General features: G+C 40.1%; 1 protein-coding gene across 3 annotated transcripts in view; it reads right to left on the bottom strand.

The window, feature by feature from the left end:
* Positions 1-2,679: 2,679 nt before the first annotated feature.
* RB195_008594 (uncharacterized protein) overlaps positions 2,680-26,834 on the bottom strand; it is a gene marked incomplete at both ends in the record, with an annotated part of 41,154 nt that continues 16,999 nt past the window's right edge. For all 3 annotated transcript variants that reach the window (XM_064195164.1, XM_064195163.1, XM_064195165.1), the window contains 27 exons: positions 2,680-2,883; positions 3,325-3,408; positions 3,707-3,764; positions 3,844-4,010; positions 5,345-5,441; positions 6,854-6,941; positions 7,177-7,258; positions 7,409-7,600; positions 10,052-10,138; positions 12,556-12,680; positions 12,767-12,854; positions 13,853-14,009; positions 15,016-15,152; positions 15,994-16,160; positions 16,225-16,324; positions 18,921-19,022; positions 20,484-20,599; positions 20,674-20,749; positions 20,813-20,898; positions 20,964-21,040; positions 21,208-21,306; positions 21,372-21,460; positions 21,523-21,598; positions 23,683-23,799; positions 24,591-24,751; positions 25,830-26,059; positions 26,125-26,206. In XM_064195164.1, the coding sequence (XP_064046308.1) occupies positions 2,680-2,883; positions 3,325-3,408; positions 3,707-3,764; positions 3,844-4,010; positions 5,345-5,441; positions 6,854-6,941; positions 7,177-7,258; positions 7,409-7,600; positions 10,052-10,138; positions 12,556-12,680; positions 12,767-12,854; positions 13,853-14,009; positions 15,016-15,152; positions 15,994-16,160; positions 16,225-16,324; positions 18,921-19,022; positions 20,484-20,599; positions 20,674-20,749; positions 20,813-20,898; positions 20,964-21,040; positions 21,208-21,306; positions 21,372-21,460; positions 21,523-21,598; positions 23,683-23,799; positions 24,591-24,751; positions 25,830-26,059; positions 26,125-26,206 (3,144 nt within the window). The remainder of the gene's footprint in view (positions 2,884-3,324; positions 3,409-3,706; positions 3,765-3,843; positions 4,011-5,344; positions 5,442-6,853; positions 6,942-7,176; positions 7,259-7,408; positions 7,601-10,051; positions 10,139-12,555; positions 12,681-12,766; positions 12,855-13,852; positions 14,010-15,015; positions 15,153-15,993; positions 16,161-16,224; positions 16,325-18,920; positions 19,023-20,483; positions 20,600-20,673; positions 20,750-20,812; positions 20,899-20,963; positions 21,041-21,207; positions 21,307-21,371; positions 21,461-21,522; positions 21,599-23,682; positions 23,800-24,590; positions 24,752-25,829; positions 26,060-26,124; positions 26,207-26,834) is intronic.

The following is a 26,834-nucleotide window of genomic DNA, read 5'->3' as shown; positions in this document are numbered from 1 at the left end:
TCGGATTGACTATCGATTGGATTATTGATCACAGTGTGAATTAGTCCATGATTAATTACATATTATTTTACACGAGGATGTTTTTTTTTCACACATGAGCACAATTGTAATGTCACTTTTTCCAAAAATTTTCGGCTTCGGTTCTAAGTGCCGAATAGTTCCTGAAAGGGATTATTTTTCCCGGACATCTGTTACAAATTCTCTCCTTTTGAAGACCGTTAGCACCATTTTTACATTGTTCCCAGTGTGTAAAGAGGCTTTGACTGATCTAGTCATTTGGTCAATATGGATTTTTCCTAGAAAATTTTCGGGTAGATTAACAAGTATAAGGTGAATATCGATTGATTTGTCCATGTCATGCTTGTTTATCTGATCAAGTAGGTTATTTGGTTTGAATTTTGTTTGATCCTTATTATGGACGAGTTTTCAGAGGAATCCGTCATTTGTCTCTTTGTAATTATTATTATTATTTCAATTAATAGCTACACATCCGTAAAAATAGATGAACTCAATTAAAATTGCATATAAATGTGCTCTCGTTCCCCTGCGCTCTGCATTTGACCAATAAGAAAAGGACATCGACGGATCCCTCTGCGTCTATGACCTTATTCGAGGTACACGAGATTGATTATTTCTGTCTAATAAAATCCATACGATTCATCTATTCGTGTTGCTATCGAGTTATTTGTTGTTGTTCATATAAATCGATTAATTGATCGTAAATGTGTGGGCGGAATCACATCGGAGATTAAAGGATTCTTTGTGTGGCGTAATGAACGCGAATTCTGCGTAAGATGTACATAAGTAGCAGCAGATCAAGATTAGTGGTCAAAAGCCACATTGATCCTTAAATTCCCTTAACGACGTTCCTTAAATTATTGTCATGTGATTCCGCCCTAATTGATTTTATGAACTGTACATTATCATTATTTGTAGAGATAAATAAATAAAAAAATTCTTATCGGAAAAACGTTTTAAGATCCTCTACAGAAAAAGGAGTGAAACTGTCCCTATTCCTGAAATTGTCCGGCTACATAAGTGAATTTGGAAGGTTTTCGAATGCATAGACAAACGTAATAATAAAGAAATGAAAAATTAATGGCATAATGAAAATTAATTAATTTAATCAATTCAATGGTGAAAAATTTGAATGTAAATTCGATGAAATTTATTAAAACAAAAAATATCCTAGTACTGATCACGCTCATGGATTTTCTAACAATCAAAATTTGAATATGAATTCGTATTTGCAAGCTGATCAACATGAAAAATGCAAGTACATCAAAGAAAACCGTGTCCAACAAAACAAAAAAAGTTCCATATTAATTTCTGTGACGTCCACGTTCGAATAGAAAGAGCGTCATTTTTCAAAAGTGATCAAGTTTCCGTGTGGTGACGAGCATTTTCCTCGAGTACGTCGTTATCATAAGAAATACAAAAAAATTTTTTGGAAAAAAACGTCATTAAAGGCATCACCCCATGAATCTGGGGTGCGATCCTGGATTGTAGGGGAAGAGGGTTGTTCTGTGCATTTCTTTCTAACTGCCGTAAAAAAAAACGGCCTAGAAGATGCGGCTTCGAGCGTTCCAGGGCACTACTTTCTACAAAGAGTTCGATTGGAGCGCGCCAGCCTTGTGCTCGCGCCGCATCTTTTGGGCCGTTTTTTACGGCAATTAGGAAGAAATGGACGGAATCACCCCCTCTCCATAATCCACGACCCCGTATAGGCATTGCCCACCTGAAATATACTACTGAAAGGAACCCACCGCACCATTCGAACCATTCGAAGGTGTGATGCCTCTAAGTTACTGTTTATAATAAATATCGACTTCATTGCTTCATTCCATAAACAACACGGTATTCTATACGTCAGTTTTTTTTTTATCAAAAAAGACAATTGGCTTAAAAATACTCTTTCATATTTTCATTTCAAACAGAATTCTAAACGCTTCCATATAGAAGCTGTATATCTAAGTGAGATAGAATATGGGTCGCGCAAATACTTAGCAAGAGGATTCACAGGCTAAAAAAAAAACCGACAAAGAGCATCGATATGAGTTCAAGGATCAAAAAATCACCAGCTGAGTGATGGGTACGCGATTTAGTCATAGCACGACCAAAACCAAAAAGACAAGAAAAACAGTAAATTTTAATTTGACGATCTGAGCACAAACATTGAAGCTGAATTTTCGCGCCTGTATCGTCAAATTCGGCTTATTATCAACAGGGTTCCTTAAACAGAAAGCATACACATATGTTATCATAGGAATCTGATCAGTGAACCTCATTTTAGTCTCCTCGCTTCTTCTACAATTCCCAAAGAAGAACTTCTGCATAAATTCTGACAGGCCGACCAACTTTCATTCTTTTTCTCATGAAGAAAAGCGGAAATATGTAGTGGTCCCCTACACTTTATAATGAAACCACCTATATCTATCCACAGTTCTTTTCCAGGTTCGAAAAGTCGCGGGGAAATCCCCGAAAAATTCACTCAAAATGATGTTCACGTCGTTATTCAGGATTTTTCTCAGAAACATACTAAATATAAACAATTTCACTACTGTTACAATTACACAATTGAACAAAAAACGATTTATATTTCGAATCTGGCAATCGATATATATTTTTTTCGTTGTCGCAATGGGAAAATAAAATAACATTGACGGATTATTCCGACTACTATCCAATTACTGTTAACAATTGATTTACTAATTCTTTTTCTGATGCTCGTTTTTGAAGATTACTAAATTTATCGCTAAGAGTGATAAGTGCATCATCGTACGTTGCTTGTGTAAGACGAATATCTTTTGCCGGGATAAAACTTGCCAATTGTTGTGTTTTACGGAAGAATACGGATAATGATTCCGTTTCGGACATTGGAATCTAGAAGAAAAAAAATTAGTGGTTTTCATTCCATATCAATCACGATTTCACGGGAAAAAAATCCCGAATTTTCATATCTAAAAAAATCGAGTTTCCCTATAAAAGTGTCGTTCAATTCAAGACCCCGAAAGGTTGTCATTAATAATCGTAGACGCTACTGTCCCAGAAAAATTTTGAAAAAAAAAAACAAAAAAATCGAAATATTCCAGAAATTCTTCTAAAGTATACTTAGACCTTTTGGTGTAATGGTGTTAAACACCACTATCTAAGCTATCTGACGGCAACCAAAATTGTTGGTAACGTCAGCTGACTCTAATTCACATGCTAAGTATAAACCCGTGCCAGAACCTGCCGGATGTCGCGCCAATCGACAAGAATTTATCGCTACTTCATGCGAAAACTAAGAGAACTCTAAAAAAATAGCAGGAAAAACCAACTTACACGCCATTTCAGAAGCGGTTTTGTACTCTCAGGGACAGGTACCTGATTTGAATTTGGAAAGATATCATGTACGGTATCGAGGACCTTAATAAAATTCGAGATACACACCAACCAAAATAAAATAATAAATCAAGTAAATTATAAACAAATAGAACGTGGTAATTGTTATTTTTTAATTTAAATTTATTTAAAATTATTATTTAAAATTATTTCAAATTAATTTATTTAAAAAAAAAACTTAATATAACAATAAATATAATATAGTAATAAATATAACATGATAGCAAATAATAGCAACGATAAAAAAATAGTAACTAGCAATTGATTTTAAAAAAATTAACTACGCTATTTAAACTGAATGATCGTAAAAAATCATTCCAACCTTCTGTTTTCGTTTAACATCAGTCAATTCCATATGAAGTACACAGAATCGTGAATGACTGGAAATTATGCTCGTATTAGAAAAATTTACACATTTTTGGGGAAAAAGAAGAGCACAACCGTCAGATCATCACTCACTGTCCTCTTAACACGTCCGTAGTTCCCGTTGATATGAATCGGCCTTTATACAGTACACCATAACGTGATCCAAGCATTTCACATTCTTCAAGTGACGATGAGGTGAACAGTAGTATTCGATCATTGAGATGTGTGGTTCTGATTAGTTTCCAAATATCACGGCGAGCCTTAAATGATTAGTGTGTACTGTAAAGAACAAAGAAAATGCTTCTTCTTAGAAGCTTAAATTATCATTTTTCCAAAGAGCCTCGAAATCTTCAGGCGATTGATGTGTTTTATTTATTGAGATTTAATTCTCCATCATTACCAGTACACCTCCTAGAAAAGAACGCAAGAGTGGATCCCAACAGATGCTTAACACCATCGAGGGAGGGGGGGCCGCCAACGAGACTGGGTGATGCGTTCGCTACACGGATGGACCATGTGAGTGCTGGAGCTGGATCTGGATGTGGATCTGTAGTTGGAACTGGAGAAAGGGGTCGAGGACATTGTCAACGTTACTCGCAAAGTTTGAGAACATCTTGGATGACAATGGCGAGAAAACGAAACGAGTGGGAAAGATGATGGGACCCGTACGTCCAGTGAAGATGGGTCATCTAAGTAAGTAATAATGCACCGAGACGTGCTCAATCAACAACTGGATCCATCCATTACCACTGCTCCTTCTGGAGAAAGACAATCAAGAACCTTAAAGACATCACCCACGAATTTGAGGTGGTATTGATTTCAGGTGGAGTATTCGTATACGGGAGAGTAGATTATGGAGACGGATGTGATTCCGTCCATTCGTTCCTAATTGCCGTATGCGGCGCCGCACGGGGCTGCCACGCTCCAATCGAACTTGTAGAAAATGGTGCGCCAGAACGCTTGAAGCCGTATCTTCCGGGCCGTTTTCTACGGCAGTTAAGAAGAAATCAACGGAATCACCCTACTCTCCATAATCTACGACCCCGTACGAATATACGAATACTCCACCGGAAATCTGTACCACTCCAGATTCGTGGGATGATTCCTTTAAGTTCGAACATAATGCTATCCAATAGAACTTTACCGACGGACAAACGCATCACGCAGCAGAAATACATACACGCTTGTTTTAGGAAATGTTGATTGAGCGAATGATCTGGTCTCGCAACGAAGCATTAGTGCACTAAGTTTGTTGGATAAGGCGATTGGAAAAAAGAAAAGGTTATGAAAAGGCCGATAATTTTGCCTTCTATCCCATTTAACCTTTCAACGAGAAATATTTCGAACGCAAGCAATGCACTTAGCTGCGACTATGCGCGATTATCGCCAGAACTTGTGCCAATAATATAGAATCTATGATCGTGACATCCAGCAGTTGTACTACTGGTTACTTTCCATTCCCATCACTTTTCTTTCTTTTTTTTTGGAAGAAAAACCATCTCTCTATCCTTACCCATCTTATCATTGTTCTTTTTTTAACTATTCAGTGAATCGCTGCAGGATGATAAAAAAAATGAGAAAGAACTTCACTAACAACCGGGTCGACTCCTTTAGTTGGCTCATCCATTACAATTAATTGTGCTCGAGTCATCAACGCCAGTGCAACAGTGATACGCCTTTTCTGGCTTTCGCTGAAAGATTAATAACTCAAAGGATTTTTAAACTAAACTTTAGCGAATTCAACGCAATACAAAGAAATGATCGAAGAGTGCGGAAGCTCGTCAAAGTCAAATTGAACGCTCTTCCAAGAATCAAAACGTTTCAGAATCGGTAATAGAAACTGGTGACTTCCTAATACTGTCCCGTCTCCGGATGCTAGTCTCCCAGGTCCAGTTCTGGAGGCTCATTGATGTGCGTCCCGTGAGGAACTGGTACTGAGATCCTAACACCTCAGAAAAACGATGTGTGCGGATAGTCGGGGTTAGTTTATTCGCACGAGAAAACGGTGGCCACTAGACTTGCAACGATGGTTCACGCTTTGCCTCGCTAGGACACTTACTGGGAGGCCCTAAGGCTACCGCCATACTTCCCTGTTTTTTACCCTTACTCTGGCCTCTGTCCGGCTCGTACACTTTTCTCTGGCACTTGTGCCCGCCGACTCGCACGCGCTCGCAGCCGGACTACTTGAGCCGCTTCACAATACACGCATACATTGCTATACATATGGACTGCTTCGCAACTTTTCTGTGGCTCTGAGTACTCGACTGCATACAGTACACGATGAGTATTCACTCATTCACTCATTGTGTACTATATGCAGTACGGTACTCAGTCTTCATCCCAATCTACACATATATATATATATATATATATATATATATATATGCTACAATATAAAAGAGGCGCGGTCTAACCAGCGTTTCACTACGGTCCAAGCAAGTGCAAATCCCCGGACGTATGAGCAAAGTCTGGACGCAGGAGCGTGTGCTCCACTCCGCCGGACAGTATCGGAAATATCGATTACTTCGAGCTCCCAGCAGCTCCTCCTCTGGCTTATTATACTGCTCGAGAGTTGCGCCTGTTGTTCGTTTGGCTAATTTCCGCTCTCCTTCCTCTTTCCGCCCACTGACCCAACAATGAGTCGAATGAATGACGAAATAAGAACTACTTTTACAGAGGTGAAAATGGGCGGGGCGTAAAGCGCGCGCAATGTGGGAACGCTGCAGTACCTTGTTATGCCCGCTCCAACGGACCCTTTATATGGAATGTAAAAAAGTCGCGTCTCGTACGCGACACCGTCAGATGAATTACGTATAATGCTTCATTCATTTTAACCATAATTAGAACGTGCTATATGAAAAGAATTAAAATAAATATCATTTAGAATGAAGTTTATACTTCATACTCCACCAATACAGCATTTGAATAACTCTTTAACGAAAATTATAAATCAATTTACTAGCTATTCTTCACCTAACATGTTTACACTGTATTACTGATTTTTTCAAGTTTTTTTTTCTATTATTGGTAGACAAAAACCTATTGACACAACCCGCCTGACCATTTTTCCCCTTTACATATAAATTATTTCAATCGATCAAACCTGCAGTCGGCTACATATTTTCCACCGTGCAATCGAAGACCGACAAAACCGATAAGCTTATCAGCTTTTTGACGAACACCACGGTATCCTTAATAAAAAGTAGTAGATTCACGCAAGTACAATACCTCATATAAAGCCGCTAGTGCCCATGTTTACAAAGGTGACCGCGACGCGCCCGCCACACAGCGCAACCTCTCTGTTTGGTACGCCTGGTTCCTCTGCCACCCCCTTTTCTCTCCACCCGCTTCAGCAAAAGGTGCGCTGTGGTCCGAATAAACATGTGGGTACGACCTCCTACGGCTGTAACTGTGGTTGTGACCTACCAAGCATTCCGGCGATAATTATTACATTCTGACGACATGTCAATCGCGGATAAAGTGAGTCATACGATCCACAGAATCCCAACTAAAAATATACGAATACACGTTAATTGTGAAAATAAATGACAGAAATTCAATGTCACGGCTAATTCTGAAGTTTGATGAAGCATATCTGCTTCCAGCACTGAGGGGAATGCATGTATCACCTATTGGAAATTTTCATTTCTTCACTTACTGATGTCTGATACGGTGCTTTTCCATGTATTAATACCTTCCCGCACGAAGGACGATCAACACCAGATATCAACTTGAATGCTACCGATTTTCCGGAGCCACTCACACCAATCAGACCAAACGAATCTCCTTTTTCCAATGCGAATGTCATATTTTTTAGCACGAACGTTTTGTTATGATATTTTCCAAGATCCTGAAAATTCTAGAATTGACTATGATCCTATACATATGTATATATATATATTGATGTGATTATGCATATCCTGGACCCCTATCACTTATCCAACTGGATAAACGTACCTTGACAGATGAATAGGATTGGATTCGTTATATTACTGCTCAATAGAAATTTGTTCACAAATTGATGCACCACTCCGCATAAACATCCAATTACTTTAGTAATGGGGATAAGTTTGTCCGAAAAACACTAGGTCCCGCAACGAAGCACCGTTCAAGTTCAACAAGTTTGCGTTAAGAAATCTAACAAGTGGTATTGGGTAGCGTGCCTACGCGTAAAGAGGATGCCGGCGGATTTTCAAGAATGCCTGGGCAGACGAATAGCGATTACGCGTATCCTGAAGAAATTCACCTTCGTTGGCACCTAAATAGCTGGCCCTGTTTACCTTCCGTTAATAACGCGCCGGCTGAGGATATAAATCACGAGCTACTAACTTGTTTTGGAGAATCAGACTCATCCAAGGTGACATCAAATTTGTACACGTGGCAGAAATAAGAGAAATCCTCACGAAAAATAAGAAAGAAAGATGCATCTAATAGCCTCAAATTAGGCATATGAAGATTTTCGCAAGAACAGGGAACACTAGCTTTCAAAAGTAACGGAAATGAGGATTATGTTATCCTGTAAGTCTCAAACTTTCTTGTAGCTTAATTTACTTCCGGACACAAGAACCTTCTGCATCACTGACCTCGTGTAAGAAAAAGAGTTCTTTTGACAAGATGTCTATACTTCCTGCCTATAAAAAACTCCCTCCCGTTCTCTCATTAGAACACCGCACAAACTGACATATACTTTTAAATACATTGTTCTCCTATTTATTCGGTAATTTCGACAACTTAAATCAATCTTCCTTACATATTTCTTTACAACTTTGCAGTTCTTTGCGCCTCTATGTCCAGAAAAGCATCTAGAACGGTTGTCTACGTCTCCATTTACGACTGAGGCGTGACCTCGTTAAGGTAGCGAAGGGACCCTCCCCCCTTCACTTCTGAACGGTTGGCGAAGGAATCCCCTTCACTTTTAGAGGGCTGGCGAACAGATCCTCACCACTTCAGCTGCACCCTATGAGCACTATCCCTTCACCTGCGGAGGGTCCGGCTTCTCCCTATCGCACTTAGTGTCAAGATATTTTCGCATAACCCCGGGCATATCTAGGGGGCACGTTATATCTCGGAAGCATTCGCTGAGATTCCGCCTGAACTCTCCTTACCGGTAGCGCAGCCGGAAAAAGTAAGTTGCTAAGAACACTGACCGTATTTCTATCGCAGTTATCTTCCCAAGGACAATATATTAGACACAAACTCAGCAGATAATAAGAGATGAGTGATAAAGTATCAAGGATCGGCTAAGCGTAGAGACCATACTGAAGCATAGCCACCCGAGTACTAGCATATACTCAAGCAGTGAGATCAAATAAACTCACAAGTAAACCCAATAGAACCCCTATAACAAATCCGCATATCCTCAGAGGAGAAGCTTCTACATTGTTTGGCACTGAGATGAATAGAGTGCTGCGTATCGAGATTGTAGATAAAACTTATTGCCACCGTTTTCTTTTTATACTTCAATCGTTGTATTCTCTCAATGAAATGAGCACAAGAAAGCTCTGAGGGCACCCTCATTCTATCAAAATAATTTGAGTTAGATCTGTCACTATTTCTTTGGGAGGAAGGCGTGGTTAAAAGTTCTTATTTAAAGATAGTTTAGACTGGCGAATGAGGAATTGCCATAAAATAATCCCTAAATAACTTTGACCTCAGATCAATAGCGAGTTCCTGAACTTCCCTAACTATCGATTAGCAAGGAATTAGCAGTCCCCTTGTTTTTTGAAGGCGGTGACTACAAAATTGACGTTAGTACGAAAACTATTGAAATCGGATTGTAGATTACGGAATCCGAGCTCCGCTCAATATCCAATAATCGTCAAAAAGTACAGCTTGGGGACGGCGTTCGTTCCTACGAGAGACGTTAGAACACGTCCCCTTATACACGTTTCAGTCCCCTCAGTAGCCATTTCAGTGGTTTGAATAGGCTGGCGAGGATGCGTAACTGATGCTCGATCGCTCCCACATGGACGAGGCGCGGGTGGAGGGAAGTGCGTTCCAACTTACCTCGTAGGAAGGAACTCCGTCTAAAACGCCATTTTTTTTTACGACAATTAGGGGATGTTGATCTGAACCACTCTGGGTTCCGTAGTCTACAATCCGAACTCTGAGTTAGTTGGGGTTTCCGTATTATGTCATTTTCATGATACGCTGAAATCAGGGTTCAAGTGTTTCTATTCGCAATAACTGGGATGTTAGCCGCAAGTTCAGACATAGTTTTAAAAGAGTTTTTCGAGAATATCCATGCATACGTAAACAAGTGGATATATAACGACTAATATTGAACAAAAGTTCTACTCACCTTCACTAAAACAACTTCATTTCCACCTGGCCTGGATACACGAGCCTTTTCAGCGAGTACATCGTTACCATATGGAACATCAAACTTCTAGAAAAATAGATTGTTCAGCTACAGCTCGTAATTAATATCAATTTCATTGGTTCTGTTGCGGATTTCAGGCTACTCTTAATACTTAATTTAAAGGTCACACGGCACGGGAGCCAAATGGTCCTGCAACGCACCTCCATTGTTCATGCCTTTTGCTCCGCCCACTTCCCGCTCTATAGAAGCCGCTGCTCCGTATTTCGAAATTGATTCTATCAAACACTCGAATGGAGCGGGCACTGAGGAGTGAATGGGATCATTCAAGAAAATCAACGGAACTCTCGAGCAGCGTCACCAGCCCAAAATGAAGAGGAGAACCTGTTGCTAGCTGGAAGTAACCGACGTTCCTGGGATTGACCGGCAGCGCGGATATCCCCTGCCCAGACTCTGCCCATACGTCTGGTGATTTTTGCCGTAGCGAGTGCCTGGTTAGTCCCTGCCCAGTTTTATTGTAGTGTACATATAGAGCGGTGATGGAGACTGAGTAATTATACTGTTTCTAGTCGAGTACACGTGTGCCACAAGGAGGTGCTATGCATATATCCCAAAGAGCTCTATGCAGCTCGAACGCAAGGCAGGCAGGCAAGAAACCAAGATATGGGCAAAGCACATAGAGTGCAGCGGTAGCTTAGGACCTCTAGGTATAGTGATCCACCGAGGTAGGCCGTGAGCAAATCTCCTATGGGGAACAAACGACGAGTCATACACTAAACTAATGATAGTATTTGCGTTTTATCCTGAACCTTCATAAATGGGAACAACTTGAATAGCGAAGGTGTAACTGCAAGTCAAACCAAAATATGTGGCAAACATAAACGGCAGCAGGAGATAGCATCAACGTGTTCTGATACACACAATTCTTTTAGCGGAAAATACCGTTATTCGGATACTTCCTTTGGAATTATTCCAAATCTTGCCTTTCTGAAGGATTCTATTTTCTCGATAGTTCGACTTATAAAAGCACCGTTTTCGAATAAATTCAAACATTATTTCGGAATTTCGCTCGAATAATTGAATGTTCGAATGCATGCGATGAGCTCTATTAGCAAGACAATACGAGCAAATCTGCTGAATGTGTGTGAGCCCATATGAATCTGTCGTTTTGTGAATTTTCGTATGGAGAAGCCTGCAACACGCTAAGCGTACGTTCAGGTTCTGTTACCTCCTAATTGGATGCTAAACCTGAGAGAAATGGACGAAGGATCGCGATCTCTCAGATTGAAGCAAATCTGCTATGTGGAACAAACGACGAGTCATACACTAAACTAATGATAGTGTTTGTATATTGGAGATCGAAACAATGATCACCTTGCCGCTAGATACGGTGGGCAAGAAAGCTCGTTTGTAGAATAACGGATTATGAAGAGTCGAACGAAAACTGTAAGGGGTAGTTTTCTGTTGCACACCTCGCAATTACTCTCCAGCAGGTTGCGTTTGTGACTTCTTTAATAGTTTAGACGAACTTGGGATGGACTCGCCAAGATGGACATGACCAAAGTCTAAAATCTCTTGTGATCGATCTCTCTAAAGGTCGGTCGGCGCACTGCGCAAGTTGCTTCTAGAAATTGTAGATCATGGATTTACGTGCCAGTGCTTTCATTCATGGATTGGATGCCAGCACAAATTCATGATAACGTAATTTTGAAACTCTTGCCATGTCAAGAAGTAAGCCAACTTAATTGTGGCAGCTCAGTCATCTTATAGAACTTCTGCTTTTAGATGACGAGATATTTCTTTCCTCTCAGCGATTAACATTACCCCTTTCGATTGAAGCAAATCTCCTATGTGGAACAAACGACGAGTTATACGCAAACCAATGATAGTATTTGCGTCTTATCCTGAATCTTCATGAATGGGTATAACTTCAATAGCGAAAGTGTAACTGGAACAGTCAAACAAAAATATATGGCAAACATAAACGGCAATAGGAGGTAGCATCTATGTTCACCTTCATTCCATAAACAATGTGGTATTCTACACTTCCACTACTTTTTTTAAATAAAAAAAACAAACCTTTCGATATTTAAACATACTCTCTTAGATTTCCTAAGCACAAGACAACCGATCTTTACTTAGGAATTTCAACGCTCTAAGAGTTACGTTTGCATAAGTAACAGCTGGAACTAGAGCAAATCTCAGAGGAAGGTGTAGTTCATACATTACCGTTTCTTTAACGTTATTTTTAACTCATTTTTCACATCCAGGGACTTAACACAGAAACTACCCAAAAATGTTCGGATTCTGAAGAATTCCGGAAATTCTCCTCTGCCATCTCCAGAGGATAGCTTTGGGCTACACTGTACTAGCTTGGTAATAGTGGAAAAGCCAGCAGAGCAGGACATCTGGCTGTATAGCGATTATGTTTCAGAGAACCTGGGCTAAATTTCATTTACCGTCTTATGAGACAAATATTTCCCAACCTCCGAGAACTTCTTCTGTTTCAGCAATTGCATCATCGATGTATGTAAATGAAGTTCATATAAAGCAAGTAAAAATAAATAAACCACTCCGATACTAGCGAGTACAATGAAATAAATGGCATATGCTGGAATCAAAAAGAAATTTGTAGACAGTCACACACAAATTATCAACCAAATTACCGAAAAAATCTGAGCTTGAGAAGGAACTTACAGAAATTTAAGAGTTTTCTTCTTCCTGTCTCATCGTTTATTGCTGACATAAAAGTGAGACTTGGATAGGCAAATGCTATGTAGGAAATCTTAATAAAGTAGCTATCAGAACTGTATTCACGTATTTATAAGATAAGGTGAAAAAAATCTAACAGCAAATTAACGCTGGATTAAAGGACCCAAAGGAATCTGAGGTGGTACGGATTTCAGGTGGAGTATTCGTATACGGGATCGTAGATTATGGAGAGGGGGTGATTCCGTCCACTTCTTCCTAAATGCCGTAAAAAAAATGGCGCGAAGACGCGGCGTGTGCACAAGGCTGGCGCGCTCCAATCGAACTCGTTGTAGAAAAAAGCGCTCCCGAACGCTCGAAGCCATATATTCCGGGCCGTTTTTTACGCCAATTAGGAAGAAATGGACGGAATCACCCACCTATCCATAATCTTCGATCTCGTATACGAATACTCCACTTGAAATCCGTACCACCTCAGATTCGTGGGGTGATGCCTTTAACCTCACGGAGTTCGACAAAACGGTCACAAAAATTTGGAAAACGACAAAAATAGGACGATCGTAAAAACTAGTCTGGCACACAAGTTTCTGAGCGCCACAAATGTTCGAAACAAACAAGAAGAGATGTGGAAGACGTTGGAGGTTCGCCTCAGACTGATAAAAACATCAGAAAGGTGTAGCAGAATATGCTGAGTGATTATGTTCTCGGTGGTTCGGCTAACTCAGAGGTGACTGCTACTCATTACGGCTAAATGAGACGAATTCTCTACTAGGATTTTTACATGAAACGCACCACGTTTTTCACCACTTTTAACAAGAAGAAAACTACTTCCAGAGCTATTTTTAAACAGCAAATTCTCGTCCGTATCTACGGAATGATTCAATATTTTTCCCATGGCATAATAGTTCCATTCCAATATTTTTCAGTTTTCTTTTTTTCCACACCCAAAGAAGGCGTACTAAGAGAGCGTCGTTGTGCCAGTGATCATGAGCTCAACTTCAGAAGTGAAGAAAAACTTCAAAAATATTCGCTACAATTATTAAGACGAAAAAAAACTGAAAAAAGACCCCTTACCGGTGGTTGTATGATGCCATCAGCGAGGAAAAGAGGGATAAATGCAAGCGATTGAAAGATGACGAAGAGGAAAAAAGCAGTGCCTGCCATACTGAACAATGTCGATACCAAGTATGCCAACGGTAAACATATAGTACAGTACAAAACCATGAGAAGCCTGAAAGCCTGTTTTCTTCTTATGATCCGAGAAAAGAAGCTATGAAATGAACACCTTAAACAAATTATTATGTTCTAGGATTCTAAACTTTAAAACTGACTGAGAGGTGCAATGCTATTAAAAAAAACATCCCATTTTACTTGTGTTATTAGAAATCGAAGGAACCAAAGTAATTACTAGTGTTGTCATAAATTATTTAAGGCAGCATGCAACGAAATTGACGATGCTGGGATAATTCCACGAAAGGATGAAGTTAAGGGTGTATTATAGATCACGGGTATGAGAGCAATTTCGTTTCATTCCTTCTACTCATCATGAAAAAATATGTGAGAATCGGCTGAAATTTTCCTACGAAGCGTCTTATAACGCGCCACCGATTGGGCACGCGCCGACTTCCTTAGCAGCCTGTTCATTGGTTTTACATGGACGAACTGCTGAACCTTTTTGTCCGCTTGTTGACACGCCTCATATACATAAGCGGCGCGTTCTAACGTGCCTCGTAGGGGAATTCGAACTCGAAAACCGTTTCCGACGCCATTTTTTAGGAGGACGGTTACGAGGAATTGAACGGAATCAAGCTTATACTCGTGATCTGCACCTCCTGATCCTATCCTTTCGTGAAGAGGTCCTAACATCGTCAATTTTCTGGTATGTTGCCTTTAAGGAGAATATTTTGATGCGTGGAAAGCAGCGGTTCCGGCATGCCGCGAGTCGTCCGAGACAACAAGGCACATCCTATTCAATCCCGTTTTTTTTTGTTCCCCAATCACGCAACTCCTAGCTATTACCTAGATTCACGGCAAGAATTGGAGATTTTGCCCAAGAATCTAGTCCATAAATTAATCTTAAACCAAAAATTTGAAAATATTCCAGGCTTCAGTACATAATAATCGATCTGCTTGAACACTTGCTTTCCTTTCCACTTTAGCACAACGAATAAAACAAATTACAAATACAAATTACAATACAAATACAAATTTTGTTCCTCAATACTTAGATAACTTACAAGAAAAAGACTGAAATGGTGCGACCATAGAGGAAGAGGATGAGAAAAATTAGAGAGCATACGACAAATATTACAACGATATCATATAACAGCGTAACAAACCAGTACAGGAATGTGGATAATCCTGTCGTTAATTGCTGTAATTCATTAACATTAATTGTTATAAAATAAAGTTTTTGAGCCGTTTGACTCCCACTTCCATTTAATTAAACAAAATACGATTTTTATGATGTCAAACTAGGAAATATCCTCAAAAAAAATAAAATAAAAATAGCAGTGAATATACATATGTGTGTAAAAAAAGCAATAATAAATAAAAAGTATAGAAATCTAGAAATAGAATAAAAACAAAAGTAATAGTAACATTTAACCAAAATATTCTCGGGTAATCGTCATTGCAAATCTTTGCCCCACGTTCATCCTGAATGAAGGCTAGTAAGATCCATTGATTCAAACTAAGATACATGTTTCGAATTTCGTGGACGTCAAAACGCGTCACCGGGATCAATCAATTATAGCGAACTCAACTATGGACACGACCACTGGTTTCGGTTTTTACAACATCAACAAAATTGAAAGAACGAAAGAAGAGGATTCTTAAATGTCCTTTCAGGTGTTTTTTCAACTTAAGTAGTAATTAAATAATAATATTTAATTATAACAGCTATTTGCTCTTCAATGATTCAGCTGCAATTACACCATAGAAGATGAGCAAAAAAAGAGAATTTGATCGCGATTTTCAGAATTTTTTAGGACTAAATTTGACCAATTTCTAAAGTTTTATTGACAACGTTCATATTTAAAAGAACTAAGAATTCACATCAGACTTGAAAATTCACGATTCACAGAATTCTAGGTTTGAAAATTTGAAAAGGTTACTGTTCTTACAGAATCACGATGGTCATATATAAAATACATCTAAATGCTATGTGGACCATAAAGATCCTCAAAGAAAAGAACAAAATCCGTGGAGCTTACCAGATGTTTGAAATGACAACTTTGCTCTTCTGCAGGAATAATTGTGAAGGATGACGTCAGCAAGATGCATATAAACATCATAATGAACGGAACCAAAATGAAATTACTTCGATCAAATTTATCCTCTCTTAGTCTCATTTCAAAATCGATATTTAAATTTAGTTTGCCTTAAATGAAACAGGAAACAAATGATACTGAACGGAATGGGACCTTGAAAACAGGAACAAATACCTCCAGCAAATAAAAAATCTGTTGCAATATTGATCATGAGTAGGTCAGAATGTGAAATATACTTTGGAGAGAGGAATTCAATACGTAGATTGTTGATGCCCTAAAATAAGCATTGACTTTAACTTGTGTGGATATCACTCAGTTCTAACAATAGAGTCGATTGAGATTGCTGCAAAATTGTGCTATTGCGCTATTCAACCAAATAATATTTCCGATGAATCGGGAAAAGGAAAATAAAAGCGAAAAAGAAAATACATCCACAATAAAATAAAGTAATGGAGTTGTAGAGTTGTAGACTACAAGGATTTCAAGAAATCAAAATATATGCATAAGCATAAGTGACGAGAATGTTTGTTTGTAGCCAAAGATTCCAGCTTTCCATCAGGCATTTCACCTCAGGGTATAGGATCTGACATGGTGTTGCACGACAGCACCATTTTGCTATCTTTAGGAAATTTGCGTCATATAACAGTGCAGCTTATATAACTCGCACCCTCTCAGGACGTATACTCAGATCCCTGAGAGCGTTTAGTAAAAGCACGGCCACTAACAGGTAAGAGTAAATGAGTAACAAGTAGTAAGTAACAATCAAACTTGTATACACGGTTCTTAAGTGAGGAAAAGAAGCAAAGCCCGGCAATCAATCGATCAAGAAATTTCGCTTCAGCACAACTACGCACGTGTGGGTGTAGATCACAGATCAAATACTCGGTGAAACAGAAAAACCGCATGTTTGAACAAAGCTTTATTCCGTTAATAGAGGAATTCTCTATCAAATGGAGCTTAAAGTCTTGTTAATACTTTTGTTTCAAGGTGCTTTTTTAGCTTGAAAGGAAGCTCACAACTAATTCTTTAAACGCATCACCCCACGAATCTGAGGTGGTACGGATTTCAGGTGAAGTATTCGTATACGGGATAGTAGATTATGGAGAGAGGTGTGATTCCGTCCATTTCTACCTAATTGCCGTAAAAAACGCCCCGGACGATACGGCTTCGAGCGATCCGGCGCGCTATTTTCTACGACGAGCTCGATTGGAGCGCGCCGGCCTTGTGCGGCGCCGCATCTTCCGCGCCATTTTTTTACGGCATTTAGGAAGAAATGGACGGAATCACCCCCTCTCCATAATCTACGATCCCGTATACGAATACTCCACCTGAAATCCGTACCACCTCAGATTCCTTTGGGGTCGTACGGTGGTCCTTTAATCCAGCGTTAATTTGCTGTTAGATTTTTTTAGATTTTTTTCACCTTATCTTATAAATACGTGAATACAGTCCTGATAACTTCTTTATTAAGATTTCCTACATAGCATTTGCCTATCCAAGTCTCACTTTTATGTCAGCAATAAACGATGAGACAGGAAGAAGAAAACTCTCAAATTTCTGTAAGTTCCTTCCAAAGCTCAGATTTTTTCGGTAATTTGGTTGATAATTTGTGTGTGACTGTCTACAAATTTCTTTTTGATTCCAGCATATGCCATTTATTTCGCGCCAGACTTGTGCACGCGCGCATCTTCCTTATGCTGCCTTTAAACCAGTAACATCTGAATCATGAAGAATAGCGATATTGATCAGGGACGGTTGCGGCGAAGTCGGTTAGAGGTCCGCTGTAGCCACATGGTTGATGGTTCGAAACCGTCCCAGTGCAGTCAAGCCTTTCGTCTTTCCGCTGTCGATAAATTGGTACCAGTCCTGTCTGGGAGCATAAAAACTGACTTGATGGTCTGCTGGCCCCCATGAAAGGCACTGTATAGGCCAACACACGTTCGAAAAACCTCAATGATTGCGAAGTGCTGTAAAACGCGTTGGCGCATCACAAGTGAATTGATACGACAGTGACTTTATCATTTTTTACTTACTTCTCAGCGATATTGATCGTTTAGCTTCAGTAACTAATCATTATCAATATATAATGAGGGAAGAAAACAATGATCTGGACAATCCACAATTTTAGTCAGTAACAAACACAGCATTGAACTGGTGAACAGAGGTTCCGCTGTTACAGCGTATTTAGAGCGTAAAATCTGCTCGGACCCGTCACATTGTATTTGCACAAATCCCCAATAATACTGATCCGATTTCTTTCTATGTCCGTCAGTAACGAAACGGTTGGAAATAGAATGGGTGTATCGAAATATCTAAGGCAGGTCCCAACTTGATAAACTTGTATACAGTGGCTGTCAAAATTATTCAACCGGATGGAGTTGACTTATGCTCTGCACTCAACTGAGTCAAGCAGTGTCTGTGTCTAAAAAAAGTGTGTCCGCAGGTGAGATGTGATGCGGCCTTTGTAGAACTTCAGTTGTATACATCCGCCCCTATTTTGACTTGACTTAATCGGCGAGCTGATATCATCGTTTGACGATTTTGTCTACAAATTTTCCATGGCGGTGCAAGATGTTGATATCTTCCACGTGTCATCCGCCGGTAAACCACATCAATTTCTGCGTAAAGATCTTCATTGTGGCATACCCTAGGCCAAAAGTAACCAAGTAGTAGTTTAAGCAGCTCCTTTTACGTGCAATCAAGACTCTCCATCACTGCAGATGGTGGTGGTGCCCAAGTCTCCTATCCGTACATCATGAGAAAGCGAATTGCGAATAGGTAGGCTCACAGCTTAACTTTGCTGGGGGTCGACCAATCGCAAAGTAGCCCCTTATTATTTAGTAAAAATGACAGAATCTAAAAGAACAGACCTCTCCATACGCATCTTTCTTCGTTATGAGCAATCCACCGACGACCCATGGCCAATCCTTTGGCCAATGTAATTCGATATTATTGTCGTTGAAGGTCAGCACCTGAAAAGATCATTGATTTCTTAGTGATAGAGAGGGAAATATCGATTCTTTGAGGGTTTGGCACAGAAGTTACTCACGGGTATAGCTAACTTAATCGAATAAAGAGCAGCAGATCTCGTACCCGTATCCCAAGTGAAGACGTGGAATCCTGATCACAGACGTCCTGTACCGAATCCAGCATTTGCTTTTCAACCCTAACTGTCGCTGAGATTAGTTAGTTTGCTGTTTTCATCCTGGAGGTAGGGAAAGGCATAGCAATGACGTCATGTTGGCGTCTCAACACAAAGAAGAACTGGACTCAAACTCAGGTTTGGTGCACGTCTCAACATCAAAAACACTCAGTATACGACGAGTATTGTAAACGACACTGGCACGGCCAGGATTGGCACTGTCCTCTCGAAGACCGACGTTTTTTAAAAATCTCAGTTATCGTCTGAGATGACAGCCATCGTCAACATTCGTGTAAATACTGCATGGCTGACTAACAACCGCCGGTGTGCTCTGAAAAAGAAGTATGCCTAACCGTCTCATGGCAAAGTTATATCGAGCAGTGATTCCGCGTGTAGCGCATCAGGTTTGGGCCAGCCTGCGAACCAAGAAATGGAACGTCGTTTCGAACTCAGGGAGATGAATATGCTGCGATGTACGATTGTCATCACTCGTCTTGATCACATCCGCAACGAGGACACTTATGGCTCCCCACCTGAGAAGAACGAGAATTGGCATAGATCTAGATGTACCTGGCAAGAGACCAGGAAGATTCCAGAAATAGCGCTGGTCTCTTGCGATTCACAAAACGAAGCGACTTGATATCATAGAGGGAGAGGGAGGAACCGGACCCTCCTCAGATGAAAGGGTCTAGCTCATGCGGTGCAGCTCAAGTGATGAGGACCCCTTCGTGAACCCTGCAAAAGTGAAGGGATGCTTTCCCCAACCATTCACAAGTAAAGGGATCGGAACACTGGCTCCGACTATCGCATCTATGCTTGACATTCACCCTGATCAAGCACATAACCTCGTGAAATGGCGCTACCTAAACAGAAGAAAGGACTACGCCGACAAACGGAACAAACACTGAAGAAAAAGAGAAATAAGAAGTGACATATAGTGGTGGCAGAGGTTGAGATCGAGTTTGATACTAGGAGAACCAAATTCTTAGAACATTTTTATCCCTCACAAATGCTTACACGTTGAAATATTTGAAATATAAGATTTCATGATTTCTCTGTGTAATAGATTTGCTGGGATACAACAACGTCGTATACAATCAACGCCAGAATCTTACCCCTTCCACGCGGAAGACGAGCGCACGTAAGGCAGACGCGTCGCGGTCATATGGTTGAAAGTTGTTGGCATCGACTATCGACTCATTTTGCTAACAGTCCAATAAGAGAGGTCAAAGAAAGATTGGAGATCATGGAAAAAATTGTGTACATAATTCCATGTACTACTGTATATTACCTCTATATGCTGATATTTGTTCACAGTCCTTATAGCCGAGCTTGAAACAACACTTTCGTTGTATGGATTGAATATTAGGAATCGTCCACTTGAAATAGATGCGAATGAAAGTCTTGCTGAATGAACGCAAAGGAACTAATTTTCTACTTAATCATTTTTAATGAAAAAATTCTTATATACTGTGACTTACATCTGACACCAGGCAATTCTGTATCTGAATGTAATGCGTAACCAAGATATATCGAAACAAAGATCGGAATCAGCAACTAAAGTGGAAAAATAGTATCGTAGCCAGTGAATTTCATAAAAGCGCTCGTGGATCATCAAACCTGAGATAGTATGAGAGGAAAATGCGAAAGTGATAGCAAAACTTTCTTCCACAACAAGAAAATGAAACGGCACATGCATAGACAGCCTATAAATTCGTAAAAATTATCAGAGTGGATTTTTTCGTCGTTAATTAATACAATGTAAGAAAACTTTTAAACGAAGAAGGCGGTTCAGTTCCAAGCGGTTCCATTTCTACACTGCGATCCACTTCCGTCTTTTCTCCCATTCTAAAGATAATTTATCAAAAATAAACTAAAAAATATACTTTTAAAAAATATAAATAACAAAAAATACCATGTCCTAATGTATTTTTTTTTCAAGCACAAAAAAATCAAGGTTAGAACACGTGGGATTTTGTCCGTAAACAAATTATAATTCCCTCTAAATCCCTCACTTTAAGAATGTTTCTTCCAGAACTCCATAGGTAAGATTATAATCTTTCACAAATTTCATTTGTTTCTCCTCTTCCAGCTTCACAAACATCTCAGGAAAACTAGAATTCAATAAATAAATCAGAAAAAATTAGCACTTTATTGTGGACGAAAATTAGCAACTTACAGCCTTTCTTGCAATTTTGGCAGCTCTATTCGTATTTGATCTCCCTCTTTAGCACGTGTTTTTGCTCCAGGAACCATAGCTCTCACACCCTATAATACTACAATGAACCAAAACGCCAAAATCACAAACTGATGCCAAGATCAAGGCCTACTTCTTCAAGTCGTTTTACCGTTTCCTCGAAATTTTCGTCGGATGGTGTAATTGTCAACATGTACTCAGTGGCAAACCTTCAAAAACAAAAATGTAATAGTGAAGTACAAGAATCCAAGGTCTGAAAATAGCAAATACGAGCTTTTTTTGTGTACTCTTATTTCTCATCATTTCTCTGGAAAAAAAAATTCCAAATGATATTGTCGCGGATTCAACGCGACTCCTTTCATAACATCTAAAAGACGCGTGCCGCAGGCGCGACAAGGTCCCGCAGCTCTCTTCTGTGGCGCGCGCATTTTCGCTCCGCCCACTTTTCTGCCGCTATAAAAGGAGCCGTTCCGTGTTTCGAATACATTCTGTCAACCATGTCAGCTGGCAAGCGGTAACCGGAACGAGCTCGAGGAGCGGACGCGATCAATACGAACAACAGCGCTCTTTCGATCAATGCCATCAATCAAAAGGAGAGGAGAAGCTGCACGATAGAGAGGTAACCGGCGTCCCTGGGACTGTCCGGCGTAGTGGAGCGCAGGCTCCCACGTTCGAGACTTTGCCCATACGTCCGGGGATTTGTGCTTGCCGGGCCCGTAGTGAGTGGCTGGTTAGGCCCCGCCCTCTTCACATTGTATTGTTGTGTATTTATGTAGTTTGGGATGAAGGCTGAGTAAGTACTCAGTGTCAATACAGTCTAAGGTTGAATATACGGAGACAACAGTGGAGTGGCTGAGCAAGCCACATGTGTATGGGGTTTGCCACAGGGCTCGAAGAGCCCGGCCGCGGACGCCCGAGGGGCGGCGGCCAGAGGCGCCTCGCAAGTGACGGAACACAGTGTACGTGCTGGCATGAAGGCAGAGTAAGGGGGAAGTACAGTGAGGTTAGGCGGTAGCCTTAGGGCCTCCATGCAAGTGACCCGCGAGGTAGAGCGTGAACCATCGATGCCAACGCAAGCCCTGGCTAGCTACCATGTTCACGTGCGGATAAATTCTAGCCCCGACGATCCGCACACATCGCTGTTCCCAGGGGTGTTAGGGTCCTAGTGCCAGTCTCTCACGGGACCCACACATCAATGAGCCTCCGGGACTGGACCTAGGAACTTAGCACCCGGGAACGCGACAGATATCGATACAATAGCTTAGGTCACATGGGTTCTGACAATACCGGCATGTCGACAGCCGAGGTCGGGAATCTCATGGATCATTGCCTCCCGTGGCTCACTATTTATAACATATCATTGTTTAGATGGATATTTTCTATAAGGGTTTCTACGAGGCTTTTCGATGGGACCTTCAATTTGCCTGACGGCTTTTCACCGTCCTTAGAGGCCCAAACAGGGATTGATTGGACCAATCTCACATATATTTCGTCAAATATAATACAATCTTGGGTTACCGTTTTAAAATTTATCAATTATTATTATTAATGTTATAATTAATATTATTACCATTATTATTATTATTATTATTATTATTATTATTATTATCACTATTATTATCACTACTACTACTATTATTGCTACTATTATTATTATTATTATTATTATTACTATTACTGAACTACTGGAACACCAAGCCAATAAAGATTCCATCTAAAAAAATTCGTAGGCACACTAATTAAAAAAAAAACAAACAGAAGGATGCCGAGGTTCCAAAGCAAGCGAAAATTTGAAGTGAGATGGATGTATTTGGTGTATTTTATAGCAGCACCTGGGAAAAATTATACAGAGGTAGTAAAATTACAACCGGGTCAAAACCACCTGAAGCCTGATGGAATTGAGCCGGACCAGACCCTTTAGGTCATTTTGACCTACCTGTAGCTTGGCCCTAAGTCCTGAACCAGGATTAACCGGTTTTTCAACACTAACGGACCCCACTTAACCATGAAACTCTTAGTTCACTGAGTAATGTACTCCTATTTTCTGATCTACTTCGGTTCCTCACATTCAGTAGGTCGCTATAAAGAGGGATCAAAACGCTCTTGCGAAAATATGTCACCAATTCCAGAAGAATAAAATCAATATTCGCTGGAAATCAATAAAACCACACATAAGCCCATTGGAGGGAAGTTATATAAAAGAAAAGAAAAATTATTTAAAAGTGGATTATTTAAGAACCTGATGATGTACAGCTCATTAAAAATTAATCTGAGATTGAAAAGAAAAACTGACGAGCTTTTCACGAAATTGATATCACCGCTGCAGACAGTACGACCCATATACATCACATACAGTTGCTGACCCATTGCTTCCGCATCTTCCATGCGTTCGGTCGTTAGCATTATCGTCCTTCAAGAAAAAAAAGAGAGGATTTATTTAATAATTCAATTTTAGAAAGAGTTAGTAAGATATTGGATATCATAAACGATTGTAATCGCTTCGGACCCAAGCGACAAGCACGAAAAATATGAATTTATCTCAACTTTTAAAAGGATAGAGGATAAACCGTCTGGCGTTAATCAATCCGCTTGGAATCCGCGCCAATTCGTTCAATTCAATTCAAAATCCCTTGTGGTTCTATGAACCTGACCCCATACAATGACCTGCGGGGGCCAGCCGATGTGTCAAGTCAGTGTTTTTACCCTCCCAGACAAGTCTGGTACCAATTTATCGACCCCGGAGGGATAAAAGGCTTGGTGGGGACTAAGACGGATTCGAACCTCCAATCGACCGTACAGGAAGCGGAACCTTTAGCCGCTACACTACACCCGCCCATTTATCTCAACCTTTAGGCATTCAAAAACTAAAGGAATCCTTTTTTGCCCTTGAAGAGGGGGATTCGAGCGTTTTTACCAATTCTCTACTGGATAAATATTACCAGTAAGTAAACAAATGCACTACACGAAGATAAACGGTTTCAATCTCGGCGAAGCAGGTTCTGAAGTTTGAAAAACAGTAACAACTAGGTTATGGGACTGTATTGTATCTGGATCAGCTCAGCTCACTTCTCGTTGGACTTCAAGAAGATAAAATAAAAGAAAAGAATGGTAAAAAAAGGAATAGGGCAGAATTAGGGACAATAAAAGCGCTGAGAAATAGAAGGAATTTATACAATACAACTTTATCAATCCAACACATACCTGAGATCTTTCTGTTGTTGAACTAGCTCAACTAAGCATCCTATTGCCGGTGGATCCATACCATTTGTTGGTTCATCAAGTAGAACAACACGACTTCCACCGATAAAAGCTATTGCTATACACAGTTTTCTTTTTTCTACTTCTGATAGCTTTCGAGACTGCTAAATCAGTGCCATCAAGTAATTTTTCTCTTCATTCCACGAAAAAAGAAAATATGTAAATATCTTCTTGAAAGAGATTTTTCGCCTATAAACCTCATACTACCGTGATCAAAACGGTAGTAAGACTTTTCAATTTAAAACTCCCGGGTTTATTCAAATACATAGAAAAAATTCTTATTGTTGGCACTACTTTTGCTGACATCTGTTTCAAATTCGTTGACAAGATCGTCAGGCTGTCAGACCGTCAAAAATTCATTCGCCAATGCGCCATCTTACAGTATCTACAATAGTCTTACCCGGTGTTCCAACCCTCTTCACTTTTGGACGGTTGGCGAAGGGATCCCCATCACTTGGGCTACACCCCATGAGTTAGACCCTTTTCACCTAAGGAGGGTTCGGCTCCTCCCTATCGTAGCCATGCTCGTACGTCTTTGGTTCTTTGCAACTTTTTCAACAAAAATTCCACCAATTCCACAAATTCCATCGTTGAACAACAGCCCTTTTCACCTGATTTAGCTCCGTTTGACGTCTGTTCCCGGAGCTCAGAAAACCTCTTGAACTGAGCAGATAAAAACGTTATCTAAGGAGCTCATGGCCATCCCGGAAATCGACCAAAACAAAGATTGTTTCGAAGATTTGAAGGAGCATTGGTATAAATATATTACTCCCGAATAAGAGTACTTTGAAGCAGATGAAATAAAATTTGGAAAATAATATCTTTTTTTTTTGTTTTAATTGGAAAGTCTTAGTACTTTTTAATCACTGTAGTAAATTCAAATGCAAACGCCTTCGAACCTCTCAAAAAGTGCTAGTACAGCTAGTATAGTTACTTCTGCTATTCCTTGAATGAAATTTTTTTCGTACGAAAAAAGTGAGGATAATATAGCTCTGACAGCCCTGGCAGTACGAAGCACTGTTCATGATAAAAGTTCTCGCAATGAGATGTATATAACTCTAGCTAGGGCGAGAACTGATCCCCAATAAAAATTGAAGCAATCGCTACAAAAATGACCAACGTTGCGCACTGTATGGACTTATTCATAAACTTTTTACTCCGAAAATTAGAAGCGCATCTCACCTGATCTCTAAAACTATCCATATCGAGACTTTGAATTAAAACCTCCGCTTCAGCTCTCCATTTTTGTTTCGCTTTTTTAGCTTTGGGTCTTTTCAGAAGATAAAAAAACCATAAATGCTCCATTACTGTCATTCGATCGTATAGTAAATTTTTCTGTGGACAATAGCCTATTCTTGAACGGCATAGAGATTTATAAACAAATAGGTCATTGTTTAGAATTTTAATTTGTCCTGTAATCAAAGGAAACAAATAGATTTTCCTGGTAATGTAATGTTTTTTCTAACACTTTCCTAACCTCGAGTAGGTCGTACAATCCCACAAATCATCTTGCAAACTGTCGATTTTCCAGCTCCGCTATGTCCGAGAAGAACAGAAACCTGTAGTGGTATTCGTCAGCAAGTATATTAGATAGAACTGATACTATCCTGTAAATTATCCATGGATCTCAAGCCACGAACCACGAATATGGATAATTCAGCGGGTATTAGCGACCGTACTGAGTGAAACTTTAATTATGGATAGGGTCACTAAGGATAGGTTGAGCATGTGTTAAAGGCATCACTCCACGAATCTGGGGTGATGCGGATCTTAGGTGGAGAGTTCCTTTACAGGGTAGTAGATTATGGAGAGTAGAGTGATTCCGTCCATTTCTTCCTAACTGCCGTAAAAAACGGTCCGAAAGATGCGGCGCCGCACAAGGGTGGCGCGCTCCAATCGAACTCGTTATAGAAAATAGCGCGCCGGAACGCTCGAAGCCGTTTCTTCCGGGCTGTTTTTTACGGCAATTAGGAGGAAATGGAGAGGATCACCTTTCTCTCAATAATCCAAGACTCCGTGTAGGCATAACCCACCTGAAACCGGCACCACCCAGATTCTTGGGATGATGCCCTTAAGCGTAACAACGACATAGCGTTCTGAGTCCGTATCCAGTATCATTTATCCAGGTGGATAAACACGCTTTGGCGGACAAATAGGTTGGATGCATCAATAATTTAATGATAACGT

This window comes from Necator americanus, chromosome III (genome assembly GCF_031761385.1).
Source record: "Necator americanus strain Aroian chromosome III, whole genome shotgun sequence".
NCBI lineage: Eukaryota > Metazoa > Nematoda > Chromadorea > Rhabditida > Ancylostomatidae > Necator > Necator americanus.
This window is presented reverse-complemented; position numbering and strand designations above follow the sequence as displayed.